This window comes from Heteronotia binoei, chromosome 12, assembly GCF_032191835.1.
Source record: "Heteronotia binoei isolate CCM8104 ecotype False Entrance Well chromosome 12, APGP_CSIRO_Hbin_v1, whole genome shotgun sequence".
NCBI classification, from domain to species: domain Eukaryota; kingdom Metazoa; phylum Chordata; class Lepidosauria; order Squamata; family Gekkonidae; genus Heteronotia; species Heteronotia binoei.
This window is the reverse complement of record NC_083234.1, coordinates 28,953,362-28,968,236: the sequence shown is the minus strand read 5'-3', so window position 1 is coordinate 28,968,236 and position 14,875 is coordinate 28,953,362. Positions and strand designations below refer to the sequence as shown.

General features: G+C 45.2%; 1 protein-coding gene across 2 annotated transcripts in view; it reads right to left on the bottom strand.

The window, feature by feature from the left end:
• Positions 1–14,270, bottom strand: part of SLC37A2 (solute carrier family 37 member 2) — a 55,031-nt gene extending 40,761 nt beyond the window's left edge. The window contains exon 1 of one of the 2 annotated variants that reach the window (XM_060250589.1): positions 14,128–14,270. In XM_060250589.1, coding sequence (XP_060106572.1) covers positions 14,128–14,186 — 59 coding nt within the window. In that variant the 5' untranslated portion in view covers positions 14,187–14,270. The remainder of the gene's footprint in view (positions 1–14,127) is intronic. The other variant, XM_060250588.1, reaches the window with a different exon arrangement.
• Between the last annotated feature and the right edge of the window lie 605 nt (positions 14,271–14,875).

Genomic DNA, 14,875 nt, shown 5'->3' with positions numbered 1-14,875 from the left:
CAGCATCAGTGTGTTTCCAGCAGTGCAAGCAAATGAATCATGTTATGAATCAGCTACACGGCAGTCATCTCTGGACAGCTGCCAGAGCTGAAGTACAAATGCACTGTTTGCCAAAGCTGAAGCACCAATATAAGCATACTTTCACTGTTGGAGAGATGTGGCAATCATCTCATTACAACCTACGAATTCACCAGATCAAAGCTTCTAAGAGCTCAGCCAAGCCAGATCTCTTTTGGTGTACTCTGATATCTAGTCAGAGCTTTTATGGATGGCCACTGCTTGAATGATATTCCACTTGTTGAGAACATAAGAATGTAAGACAAATCATTGTCATCCAGACGTCCTTCTAGTTCAGAGTCCAGAATCCTGGTTTTCACAATAGTCAGGCGTCTTTCTGGGAAAACCAAAAGCAGAAGAGTGGCTAAGACTTTTTTTTTAAACTGTGTGACAGTCCTGGTATTTGTTTTAATGTGAACTATTTTTTCTCATCTCCAAGCCTTTAGGAAGTGGTAAAGACTAGCCAACTAAATAGCTAAACATAAAGTCAATGAAGAGACAACTGATTTTAGCTTTAGACCTAAGACAAATGGTGTCATCAAGAAGTCTGCAGACTGTTTCTGGTTCCACTTTGGCTTTGGACATTCTGAGGTCTGCTGGAAGGAGCATCAACATCTTTCCATTAGTCTAAGCAAAATAAACCATGTTGTGAATAAGCATGTTTCCAGGATCACAAGGGGAAATTAAAACACATGAGCAGGGCTTTACTCAGCCTGCTGTGCACAGTAGATGCAACAGAGTCACTCCTTCCATCCTTCAAGGAAACAGAGATCTTGCCACCTTGCAAGACCTAGGTTTTCCACTGTTAAAAAAGGCACTGTTTAAAGGCTATACTTGGGCAAGTTACCCAATGACCTGCAAAAATCCATGTGCATGCTGGGTGCAAAGGAAATATTTCTTTGCTTCACCAGACTTGTTTAGGTGAGGTTTGTAAGCCCCACGCTTGAGAAAAAAACTAAAATCTAAAAACCAGAAAAACCTTGGGGGTTACCCCCCCAATAAAGTAACAGAAGCACTGCCAGTAGCTTTAAGAAAACAATGCCCTTAATGGCTGTTGCTAAGAAACCACAAGAATATTGCCAGCCTTCAAGTATTGGTTTCTGCCACTAAGTGGCAGGGGGAAGGGCCAGGGACCTTTACCAGGGTTCTTTTCACCTTTGAGGGAAGAAACATCGGGGTTAGGACTGCCAACAACCACAGGTAATTTGATACCATGTGACTGCATGACTCACCCAGGACTGGCAGGTTGCTACTGTTCAACATCCCAATGTAATGGTTAGAATTTCACACTAGAATCTGGATGAGCCAGGTTGAAATTCCCACTCTGTCATGAAAGCTCACTGGGTGGCTTTGGGCCAGTAGCATACTCTCAGCCTAACCTACATCACAGGTGTTGTTTTTAGGATAAAATAGAGGAGATGCTTTGGTTCCCTATTGTGCAGAAAGGAAGGTATACAGTAAATAAATATAGCTAAAGATGTGGGGCAGATAAAAAGTAAGGTTGTTGGTGGGTGGGAAGGAAGAAGACTGCAGATTTATACCCCACCCTTCTCTCTGAATCAGAGACTCAGAGCGGCTTACAATCTCCTCTATCTTCTCCCTCCACAACAGACACACCCTGTGAGGTGGGTGGGGCTGAGAGGGCTTTCACAGCAGCTGCCCTTTCAAGGACAACTCCTGTGATAGCTGTGGAAGCAGGGAAAGGTGAGAAAATTAGTGTTGTCAGGAGGGTGGAAAGAGTAAACAGTGTGAGGAAGAGCTACAGGAGAATGAGGTATCCTACACCCAGGGCTTTTTTGTAGCAGGAACTCCTTTGCATATTAGGCCACATACCCCTAATGTAGCCAATCCTCCAAGAGCTTACAGGGCTGTTAGTACAGGGCCTACTGTAAGCTCCAGGAGGACTGGCTACATCGGGAGTGTGTGGCCTAAAATGCAAAGTTCCTGCTAAAATAAAAAAGCCCCGAACCCAGTACACCTCCTGAGTAGAAGGTGAACACAATGAACACTGAAGACAGTGGGGCAGAAAAAGGTAGGTTGGCTGATGGGTGGGAAGGAGAGAAGCAGGAAACGGGGAGAGACTATGGGGTCTCTCAAGGAAAAGAAAGAGGAAATAGTGGGGGAGGGAAAAATGAGATGCCTCTGTAACCCCTTCTGGGCCCACACTTGTCAACTTCCCACCCATAACACAATTGAAGGCCTGTCCTAGAAACAATTCAATTATGGGTCCCTGTCAAAAGGCTCTAGGAGATTGCATCAAGTGTCTGTTAAACTCATGCTCCATCAGGATACTTTCCACTAACCTCTGGTGCCCCTTGATCTTGCTGTATTTCCTCCATGGTAGGTCTGCCTGGTTGCCAGCCCCATTTGAGTGGAGCAAGAATTTACTTGCCAGGGAACACTTGAATGTCCACTACACAGAACTTCTATGTGTTGCAAAGGATTCTGGGAAGTGGCTTAAGGTATACCATTCAGAACAAGGGAGTTCTGCTGGGTCTTTCCATTGCTCTGTATAAATGGAGGAAGTACTGTACAGCATGCCCAACATGCCTCTGAAACTGTGCCTTTTAGGTGAAGACTGGTGGGAACATTCACATCCTGATATGCTTATGTGCCACCCCCATCAGTCACTAATGCGTTCTTAATGAATAACAATAACAAACTTCCAAGGAACACATCTGGGAACTATCTCTCTAAATTAGATTATTTTTCACATGCTTTCATTAAATTTTGGCTGCCCCTAATTTATACAGTACCCTGACTTGGAGGACTCCGGCTAACCCAATCATGTTAGATCTTGGAAGTTAAGCAGGGTTAGCAATTGAATGGGAGACCACCAAGGAAGTCCAGGGTCACTACGCAGCGGCAGACAATGACAAACTCTATGAGGTTGCCATAAGTCAGCTGTGACTTGATGACACTTTACACACAATTTTTACAGCCACTATACACAAATGTCATGTGATTCAAAATGACAGTGAATGAACAAAGGCTCTTTATGCTTGCAAACACCAAACTGCTGAACCAAAGCATGCTTTGCTAGACTGTCATATTTTTCAGGAAACAACTAGGCAGTTTCTGTTTTTCATTCATTTCACTTCTGCTTTCAAACAAAATATAAATCCCAGAGCACAGAAATCCTGATCAGAGAAAGAAAACAACAACACATTTTAACTACACGTTAGCGCATGTGTATTCACAATGGTCCTCGGTCAACTGGATTCTGTGGAGGTGTACACATGAATATTGTCGGGTTGGTGGCACTTTATTAACCTACGATTTTGGTTACTTAATGTGGGAAACATACACTGCCTTGGGGCCCCTAAGCTGGGTGGAAAGCTGGCATACTAATGTTTTAAATCAGGGGTCCCCCACCTTTTTGAGCTTGTGAGAACTTTTGAAATTCTGATCCATTGTGGAAGGCGCAGCCACAAAATGCCTAAACCAGTAGGTATAGCCAGCTGCAAAATGGCAGCAGCTGTTTACCTTTAGCCACACAGTGAAGATCCTTCTGTTGCGGTGGTGGTTGCTGCCAAAGCGACATATTTAAAGATCTGCACTGCCAATCAACTCTCCAGTGCTCAATCAGAAGCACTACTGAGCAAGAGCCCTATCTGGTCTTGTCCACTTTCTAATAATTCTTGGTGGGCAACAGGAAAGATGTCAGTAGGGATCACCGGCACTATGTTGAGGACTCCTGTGTTAAATAAGTAAAATAAATAAAAATATGGACGATGCCACTGACAGACAAAAAAAAAATCACTCCTGGAGCATCCCTGTGCTGGTCTCTTGGCCCGACTTTCATTTTAGCTCACTGGCTGCATCTCAGTAGCAGTTCATTAATAAGGGGGCAGGGTCCTTATGCATTAGGGGATGGGACAGTGGCTCAGTGGTAGAGCATCTGCTTGGGAAGCAGAAGGTCCCAGGTTCAATCCCTGGCATCTCCAAAAAAGAGTCCAGGCAAATAGGTGTGAAAAACCTCAGCTTGAGACCCTGGAGAGCCGCTGCCAGTCTGAGAAGACAATACTGACTTTGACGGACCAAGGGTCTGATTCAGTATAAGGCAGCTTCATATGTTCATGTTCATCTGGTCCCTGGCATCCCTAGTTAGGCACTCTGCAAGATGCCTATATTTTCAGAGGCATTAGAAGCAAGAAGCAATGTTCTGGCTGAAGATAGGATTGTAAGTATTCTTCGTTCCCTCACTCTCAGGGCATCAACCTCATCCAGAGCACAAGCAGTGAGAAGTGGAGTTTTGCCTTATCTCATCTGACTGTGCCTTCCTTATAGAAAGTCAACCTGTACAACAGAAGATCTGTTTTATGGGATATTCTGGTCCAGCCTCATCACCTGGCTTGTACTTTCCCCATCCCTATGCAATGACAATACCTCTTCCATGGTGTTTGTTTTCCTGTTAACAACACATTAACTAGCACATCTTTCATAACACAGACATGAGCAACACAAGCAGGCAGAGAAAGAGGTAGACAGGTAGAAATCTGCTAGAGGCTGCCTTGGAAATGAGCTAGCTACACCCAAGAGGCTATTGATAACTTGGGATTAAGGCAGTGCGATAAATGGGTGAATGCATAACCAAAGGATCACAGACTGTGTTCAGTAAAGGTCAGTCACACAGAAGCATTCACAAGAAGCAATAGTTCCACTCCATTTTGTGCTAGCCGGACCTCATCTGGAGTACTGCATCCAGTTCTGGTTGCCATAATTTGGAATGGACAAATCAGAACAGAACAGGACAAGAGAGATAGTTGGTAAGAACAAATGAGAAGCCATGTTGGATCAGTTCAGTGGTCTATTCAGGCCAACACTGTGGTACATACACAGTGGCCAAAATCCAGGTACCATCAGGAGGTCTGCCAGTGGGCGCAGAACTCCAGCTCTCCTATTGCTGGCTCCTAAGCACCAAAAATACAGAGCATCACTGCCCCAGATGAGGCCTCATTATAGATTTATACAGGAGCATTATACTACTGTCTGTTTATTGGTCTGAAAACAAAGTTCTATAAGGAAAGGGGGAAGGAAGACTAACAGGAGATATCACACTCATCAAATACCAGAAGGGCTGTCACAGAGAACAAGACAAGGAACTGTTCTCTGATGAGTTGGGGGAGCAAAATGGGATCTAATTATAGGAAGGGAGATGGCAGCTAAACATTAGGAGAAACTTTGTAATGGAAAGAATGGTTCATCAAAGGGATCAATTATCTAGATATGAGACCAACCAGAGGGTTGTGATTCTCTCATGGGTGGGTCATGAAGCCAGGAGTGAAAAGGAGGAATGAATTGAGTTGGGAGAAGTTCTGGGAGGCTCCATGGCACATTTGGGTTTGCCTCTGCACAGTGTGCTAAATGACCATGTCAATCAGAAATGCTATCTAGTTATAAATACTACATATGAAAAATCAAAACCTAAACTTATTCAGTGTTAACTGATATACAATTCCTGCACTTGATGCTGGAGAAGGGAAAGTAGTGGGAAGTTGGTTTGAAAGTGAATCCCAGATAGCGTTTGCAACCTCAAGGTGGCCCCTGGAGATCTTCCAATACGATAGTTGATCACTATATGACCAAGATCAGTTCCTCTGGAGAAAATGGCTGCTTTCAAGGGTGGACTCTATGGCATTATACCCTGAGGATGCCCCTCCCTTCTCCAAACCCCTCTGTTCCCAGGCTCCACCCTAAAAATCTCCAGGTGTTTCCCAACCCAGAAAGTCACTATGCATAGAGAAAAGTGAGCAGAATACTTGAATTATGATGTACTAAAAGAAGGACAAGTGATTAATTGAGCTGGTCAGTGCAGTGAGATACGATGAGGAAAGACAGAGGACAGCAATAAAGACACCGCATATTCCAAGAATACACATCCTTTGAGAAAGGACCGAAACAGACTGTGCTGACATTCAATACCGTCAGGGGACAAATACTGAGAGAATTTTTGCAAGCACTGCAACCATATTGAAGTCACATGCTCATATAGCATCGTCACAGCTCTTTTGGAAAATTGTTTGTAACCATTGTTAAGTGTCTGTTACACTGGTGTTATCAAAAAGCTGTTGTGTAAAATATTGAGGTGTTTATAAAACTGTAAAGACTTGTATACTATTTAATAGACAAAATAATTTGCCAGCACGGTGAGTTTACCTGATATTATGGATTTGTTACTCCCGTTGTTCCAGTATCTGTTATTGTTGTTTCCCAACCCAGAGGTGGTAACCTTAGTCTCAGATTATAAAAAAATAAGAAATCCAGATGAACAGACCACCTAAACCAGAAAGCACTGCATTGAGGTGAACCTGTCCAATGTATTTCTCCATGCCCCTCACCTATTAAACACTGCAAGAGTCCCCATCCTCTTTTAGGCAGTTCACTCTATAAACAGATACACAATAAGGTGTAGGTGAGCTAATGATAATTAGGCTTTCTTTCCTTTAGGTGGCTCAGTAGGTTAATTAGTAAAGCTTGGGTGTGACTCTACCACAGCAAGGGATAATTTAAGAAGACAAAAAGAGCCTGGAAACAGAATGGAGGAATAAAACCTGCTCTTGGCCCAGTGCTATCAGGGTATCCTATGATTTTTTCCCAAAGAGACAAGAGTCACTCACTGCAAAGGGAAGGTTCACAGTGGAGAGAATCTGACAAGCTGAGACTAATGTCATAAATGCAGGAGCAGACACGTTGAACTTTGTTTATTTACTTCTAAATTCATTCACGATTTATCACACTCTAGGTACATAGGGCCCTGAACTGGATGCCCCAGGTTAACCCGATCTTGTCAGATCTTGGAAGCTAAGCAGGGTAAGCCCTGATTAGTACTCGGATGGGAGACCACTAAGGAAGTCCAGGGTCTCTCTGTGCAGGGCCACACAACAGCAAACCATCTCTGTCTCTTGTCTTGAAAATCCTAAGAGGATGACATAAATTGTCTGCAACTATTTCAGCTCCTGCTCAGCAGGTAAGAAAATCTGCCTTACTGGAAAATGGCTTTTTTGCTGTGCTGTTTTTTCAGTTCCCCTGAAGAAAATGGCTGCTTTGGCGGCTGGACTGTATGCCATTATATCTTACAGTTCCTGCCCCTCCCCAAACCCCACCCTCTTCAGGCTTTCCCCCCAAATCTCAAGGAATTTCCCCTGGAGTGGGCAACCCTACAAGGAAATATTGTTCGTCCAGGAAGAAGTGGCATCATTATCTATTCCCGAGGCTAGCCCAGCTTTTCCAAAGTCCTGTTTCTGGAGAAACACATCCTGCTTGGCTGAAGCACACAGTAGCCACATAACAGGAATTATAAAAACAATTCTGTGTGGGATAGAGCCTCTTTGAAGCCAGAAAGCCAGCCCTGCAGCCAGTCCTCACAGCTGGCAACTCTAGTCCCAGACTGTTAAATACCTTCTTGGTGATGATCTCCCATGGTCTGGCTGAGCCACAAATTAGATGGATATCAGGCATGAGCCTTGGAAGGTTTGCAGAGCATCAGGCTTAATTTTAGATGCAGCAGAAATAGAACACTGTTGCAAAGCCAGTTTGTGTTGGGAAAGGCATCTAGCAGACACCCTGGAGTGTGATCAGAAGATAGTTGGAGACAGGGGTATTAATCCAACTTGGGAGGAAGCACAGCGAGAACCAAAGAATGACCAATCCACCATTTTCAGTCTGGTGCTGTTCCTGGGACTATGAGAAGAACCCAGTGGGCATGAGAATAGCACAAAACCACAGGAATAATCAGATAACAGAACCCAAAGTGATGCTCCCAACACCTTCTAAGGTTTCAAAATTGGGTGGTGTGGTTAATAAGGAAGACAGCAAGCAGCACTTGCAAAGGAATGAGGACTTCCCAGTCATGTGCCCCAAGGGAGCCAGATATGCAAAACAGGAATGCAGAGTACAGGAAATGAGGTTATCCTGGAGAATGCTGCTTGGAGTAGAAAATGCAGGTCACAGCAGATAACCTGTTCAAGAGAGAGCCAGCATGGTGTAATAGGTCAGGTCAGAATCTTGGGAGGCCCATGTTCAAATCCCCATTTTGTCTCTTTGTTCCCTGAATAGTAGTCCTATAAACAATGCTGCCTTGCTCTAAGCAGACATCTCGTGTGGGCACTCATAGCACTGGGAAAGAGACTGGGCTTGAGTGTGCTGCTTGCCTCCATATGGCGAAAGCATGGAAGAGGTGCCCACCAGTACACCCCCTCCCCAACAGTGTTCTATTTCTGCTGCATCTAAAATTAAGCCTGATCAGCAGTGTTCCAAAATCAGCTTCACTGATCGTGGATGCACAAGCATTTCTTCTGGTGCGGAGGCAGAAGGTGGAACTACCACACTCATGCCGGTTCTCCCTCCCTGCCAGGTGAGGGCACATGAGAGAAGGATGTCTGCCTGGGGGTATTGATTCTGACAATTGTTCTGTCAAGGGCAGTATTATCAGCAGCTCTCCAGGGTCTTTCACATTACCCACTACCTGACCTTTCTAAACTGGAGATGCTGGGGACTGAACGTGGAACCTTCTGTATGCAAAGCAGATGGTTTACCACAGAGCCATGGGTCCTCCCCTAAAAGCAGCAAATGTGTAAGAAGGTGATTCAGCTCCATAGGTCTTCACCGCTCTGCCACAGGCCAATAACAGATCCTCTTGACCTCTATAAGGGAGCTTTTTCACCATAGAGACTATTTCTGCTCTAAGAAACATACATGAAACTTGCTTTCAGTGTGTAAGGAAAATATGGCCAATGAGGATTTGCAATGATTAACATGGGAAGCAGAGACACCCATAAATATACAGCTGCATATGATTTTATTTTTAACTACCTCCCACATGAAAGATCATACCAAACAGTTTTAAAAATAAAGCACTGAGAATGAATCAGCCCTGAATAAACATTTTGTTAAACTCTACTTGGATTTCTTGACATTCCTTGCATTCAATGCGGCACAGTGGTTAGAGTGTCGCTCTTGGACCACAGAAAGCTGAGTTCAAATCTCCTCTGCTAGAAAACTCACATCCAGTCCCTCCCCTCTCTTTTTCAGCCTGATTTACCTTGCAGAGATCTTGTGAGGATAGATCTAAAGTATGGAGCCATATACATAACTCTGCACTACTTAGAGGAAATGCAGGATTTAAAAACTCCCGAATAGTCTTTTTTTAAAAGTCCAGTATTCTTAGCCAAGTTCCCCTTCTCTCAGAGAAACAGGCAGTGTTAGCTTCCTGATATAAATAAGCAAGAGCTGACTCGGACAAGAATCGGTGGCTGCAGAAGGATAGTCCAAAGGTCTGGTGTGTGGAACAAGTACAATTTGATAACTTGCAGGTGTATTATGAACTGATTCCACTGCATGCCATGGCATTTGAATTGATATGCAAGTTCTGTCTGCTTAAGCTATGATGAATTCTGCACTCTTGGGGAGATGAATATGTAGATGCGAACAAGACATTAACTGCTTTTTTGCAAGATCTGATATGAACAACTTGCAAAATGCTTTGTCTATATCTATATATAAGCAGATAGATCCAAGCGGGCAGCCGTGTTGGTCTGAAGCAGTTGAACAAAGCAGGAGTCAACTTGCACCTTTAAGCCCAACCAATTTTTATTTAGAACGTAAGCTTTCGTGTGCTCTTAAGCACACTTCATCAGACGAGGAATCCAGCACAGTGAGCAAAGCCATACATAGCTGAGCAGAGCCATACATAGTTGGTAGGCAGCTCAATGTTTTATCAAGCAGCTCAATGTTTGATCAATAGCATTCTGGAGGGATGATCAGATCACTATATTATGGCATCCGGAAACAGCGGGAAGTGAATACTCAGCTATCTGGATATTCAGTCTCTGAAACTAGATTTTTCTACCAAGACTCACTGCAGTTGCTTACCACAGAAAGCAGGCTAATTACCGAGGTCAGGAGTAATTAAACTGAGATTAGATATCTTCCTAAGAAAGATGCCGTAGCCAAACTTGATAAACACAATCACCTTTTTCTAGTCCAAGATATTCCAGCCAGAAATGCAATTTCCTTGTGCTACCTGAACAGGTGAGATTAAACTCAGCTGACCCAGCTGCATTGAACATTTGCTTCATGTTTTCATGTTACATTACAGGCACTCAATAGAACCTAGCAGGAAGAAACTACTATGCTTGTACATTTCTGTGAGCTAATATAGCAGATATGTGAAATTGTAAGTCTATAATAGATGTATGTGACAATTAACATACACATTAATGGAACACTAGGGCTTTTGCTTGCTTTGCCACCAGGTACCCAAACTGGATTGCTCTCTCTTGAAGCAAAAGTGTCATCAAGTTAAGGATTATAAACAAAGATTTCTGGTTTTTTTAAACCATCTCTTGGCTTCTAGGTTTAGGCCAGTTCACATCCACAGGAGTGCTTTAAAATGACTCCTATGGAGCAGTATACAGACAGAAAAAGTCTCATTTGAAAAGGAAAAATCTGCAGAAGTATATAGAAATCCAGTGCCCTGATCAGAAACTGTTGCTATAAAATCTATTGTAATAGGTACACCATCACAGAAATCATATCAAAATTATCCTGTGAACAAAAAAATATTATACTGGAAATAGCTTTCAAAGCAACAACAAAGGGGTTCTGTGAAAATTTAATTAGTGGAAGAGAGATCTGGTGTTAAATTAAAGTATTAAACATACTCTTGGGCCCTTTCATGTGATTCTTCATGTGTACATCAGAAACCAGTGGCTTGGGGTGAGAAATGGGTTGGTACATAGAGGCTGTATTGAAACAGACTGGCACATATGCTAAGAATCCTTTAAATGAGATGCAGGAAACCCTGCTGAGATATCAGTTTCTTCTATGCCCTACATTTCATACATGTTGACCTACCAGGTAAGAACACATAAAAGATATCAACCCCATTCGTAAGATTTTTAAAACATGCCACACACCTTGGTTTCTTCTCCAAGGGGGCATGAACATATGAACATATGAAGCTGCCTTATACTGAATCAGACCCTTGGTCCATCAAAGTCAGTATTGTCTTCTCAGACTGGCAGCGGCTCTCCAGGGTCTCAAGCTGAGGTTTTTCACACCTATTTGCCTGGACCCTTTTTTTGGGAGATGCCAGGGATTGAACCTGGGACCTTCTGCTTCCCAAGCAGATGCTCTACCACTGAGCCACCGTCCCTCCCCTATGGGAATGCTGCACATGAAGATGCCAATGCAAGTCTTATAAATGCTTTGAAAATAAAGATCATAAACCAGCAGAATCTTACATGAGCGAGCAAAAGAACATAAGAAGATTCCTGCTGAATCAGACTAGTTGTCCATCTAGTCCAACACCCTGTCTCACACAATGGCCAACCAGTTCCTCTAGAGGTCGAACAACAGGGCATAGAGGCCAAGACCTATCCTTGCAGGCACTGGTATTTAGAGGTTAACTGCCTCTGAACATGGACATTTCATGGACATGGACATACTGGACACCCACCACCCCCGTGCATAAGATCTAGCCTCCATGAATCTGTCTATAAGAACATCAAGAGTTCTTCATCTTGTATAAATCAAACCTTTTCCTGCCTAAGTTGACTTTTCCCCTTGGAAGATGCTAGACAGCAGGTGAGACAGATGCTGGATAGCGTGCTGAACATGATCTCCCTTTCCACCTTCTGATCCACTTAAACCCTGGTCTGTTAGGAGATGAGTGCTACAGGCTGAGTCTATTTCCCCTCTGCAGATGACTGCCTCCACATCAAGTTATGTCAGAATATCACATCTTCAAAGATTGTCCCAGTCAGGGCTTTTTTTCTGGAAAAAGAAGTGCTGGAACTCAAGAGGGAAAAGGAGAAACATATGGATACTTCTCATGAACTTCTAAACATTTTTTTAGAATTTTTTCTCCACTGTGTTCCCCCAGAAAAAAAGCCCTGGTCCAGTAATGCTAAGAACTCCTTTGGGTCTGGAATTCACCACCTATGAAGCCCTTTTCAAACATCAGAATCACACAAACTGGACACCGCCCCCCCCTCCCCCGTGCATAACAGCATGTCCCAGTTGATCCTCCCAAAACACACTTTCATCATGTTGTGTGAACAGGGGCAACATGCATATTCCCCATGTGTGTACAGCCTGTACATGTGAATGCAAACTCTGAAGAGGAGAGATATCTTAGAGTCAGAGGCCAGGAGTCAGATCTTAAGAGTCGTGGTAAATAACTCACTGAAGATGCTGACCCAGTGTGCAACTGCAATAAGACAAATGCTATGCTGGGGATTATTAGATGGGGATTGAAAACAAATCAGCCTGCACCATAATGCCCCTGCATAAATCTATGGTGTGGCCTCATTTAGAATACTGTGTACAGTTCTGGTCACTGTACCTCCAAAAAGATATTATTGGTGCAAAAAAATGGCAACTAAAATGATTATAGGGATGGAACACCTTCGTTATGAAGAAAAGTTAAAGAGGTTAGGGCCCTTTAGCTTGGAGAAATGATGACTGAGGGGTAACATGACAGAGATTTACAGAATTATGCTTGGGATAGAGAAAGTAGAGAAAGAAGCATTTTTCTCCCTTTCTCACAATACAAGAACTCCTAGCCATTCAATTAAATTAATGAGCAGTAGGTGTAGAACAACAAAAAGAAAGTGCTTCTTCACCCAAACAGTATTTAACATGCGGAATTCACTGGAAGTAGTGGCAATTACAAGCACAGAGAGCTTCAAAAAGGTCGACTCAGGTGGGCAGCTGTGTTGGTCTGAAGTAGCAGAACAGAGTTTGAGCCCAGTGGCACCTTTAAGACCCACAAAGTTTTATTCAAGGTATAAGCTTTCGTGTGCACACACCGTTCCTCAGATACATTGAAATGGAAATTACCAGTCCATACATATAGGAAGAGGGTGAGCAGTAAATTAGAAGCATAACGAAGATGTTTAACAGATTCAAGGACCAATCAGGAATAACAAGCTTAGTTTATGTGGTTACCATCTGTTTGGGTTTAATTGCAGGGGACAACATAATGAAGGAAATAAATATGTCAAAATCTGATGGGCAGATGTGTCCTTAATTGTGGAATGATGAGAGTAATTAACTGAGGCTCATGACCTGAGTTCAATTCCGGAGGAAGCTGGATTCAGGTAGCCGGTCCAAGGTTGACTCAGCCTTCCATCCTTCCAAGGTCGGTAAAACGAGTACCCAGCTTGCTGGGAGGGGGAAGTGTAAAAGACTGGGGAAGGCAATGGCAAACCTCCCCGTAAAAAGTGAAAACGTGAAAGCAACATCACCCCAGAGTTGGAAACCACTGGTGCTTGCACAGGGGACCTTTCCTTTCCTTTCCCCTGCCATTATGCTCCATCCATCTCCTCCCAAGCAGTAGGGCGATTGACTGTGTAGAGTTATCTCCCCTGTCCTCAGACCAAGTAAATGCATTCCAGTCTACCAGTCCAAATTACATTACATTCTAATCTATTATTTCAAATAACAAATAAAGCAAAAAGTACACATGGCCTTCCCTTCTGGGGGATTGGTGAGAATACAGAAGCAAGGGCCCTACAAAAATCGCAGTGGTTTTTGCATACATTCCCCCACCCAGCCTCCTCCCTCCCCAAAAGGGGGAACCCCCCCCCTCAAAACATTATGTCAGACTCGGGTCTGGCTGGGAAGCATCTCTGCGGCATCTCTGTCGAGAAGGGCGCCTTTGTTTGCCCGAGGTCAACGCGCTCTTTGTTAACAGCAAAACGGCACAGAACAAAAAGACTGGGATGCCGGATTCTCGCGTGGTTGGAGGGCAAGCCCAGCCAGCTTGGCGCGACACAATCTGCAGGGGCGCCTTCCCACTCCGATCCTGCCCCCCACTGGCGCCCCCACAGCCCTGTTCCAATCCTGACCTCCGTGTTTGTCTCCTCTCCCATCTCCTCTTGTGGGCGTCCCTCCCGTCCTCCCAAAGCCTGGGTATCACCGACTATCCCGCCCCAGCCAAGCACGGCGCGCCGGGTCAGGCTCGCCAACGCCACGGGATCCCTGGTAAACCGGGCGCAGCGCTCGCCGGAGCAAGGTGGCCTGCCCGACACTCTACGGCCCCCGACCGCCTCCCCTCCTTACCAGCTGTCCCTGGGGAAAGAGCGAATGAAGCGGATCCCGGGAGCAGGGATGGATCTCATGGTGCCAGGCCGGCCTTGGGCAGGAGCGGCGCCGAGCCGAGGCTGATCGCGGCGCAGGAAAGCGGGAGGGGGGACCGGGCAAGCGAGGCGGGAGCGCCGGGCTCTGCTTTCTTCCCGCGATGGTGGTGATCGCGACCTGGCGCTGCTCCGCACTCGCCCCGGCCGGCATTTAAATGCGCCCCTGGAGCCCGGCTGCTGGGCACACGCCGGCGAGGCGAGGCAAGCCGGCTCCCCGCCCCGCCGCAATCAGGCTGGGCTGGGCAGGGCAGGGCAAAGAGGGGAGTGCCCGCCCGCCCACCCGCCTCTGGCAGCTCCTCCCAGCAGCAGCGCCCGCCCGGGGACTAGTCACATGTGCGGCGACGGGCGCGGAACTCGTGCGGCTTGCCGGGGGCTCGGCCATTTCCTAGGCGAGGCGGGTTGTTGTCTGGGACATTGAACTTTCCCCCCATCCCTGCGTTTGGCTGGGCTAAGCTTCAGAAACGGGTCGTGGCTGGGATCGGGGCTTTTCAGACCGGGTGCCCAAATAGGACGGGGGTCCTGGGGAACCGTCAGGAACCCCCAAGGAGGAGTCAGTCGAAGTGCAGATTTTCTTTTACCAACTACAGGTGATTAAATTAGGCTATCGGTGCCGGGGAGATAAGATTATCCTTAGAGTCTCTCTGTTCTTACTTTTTGTACTTTTGCAGGGA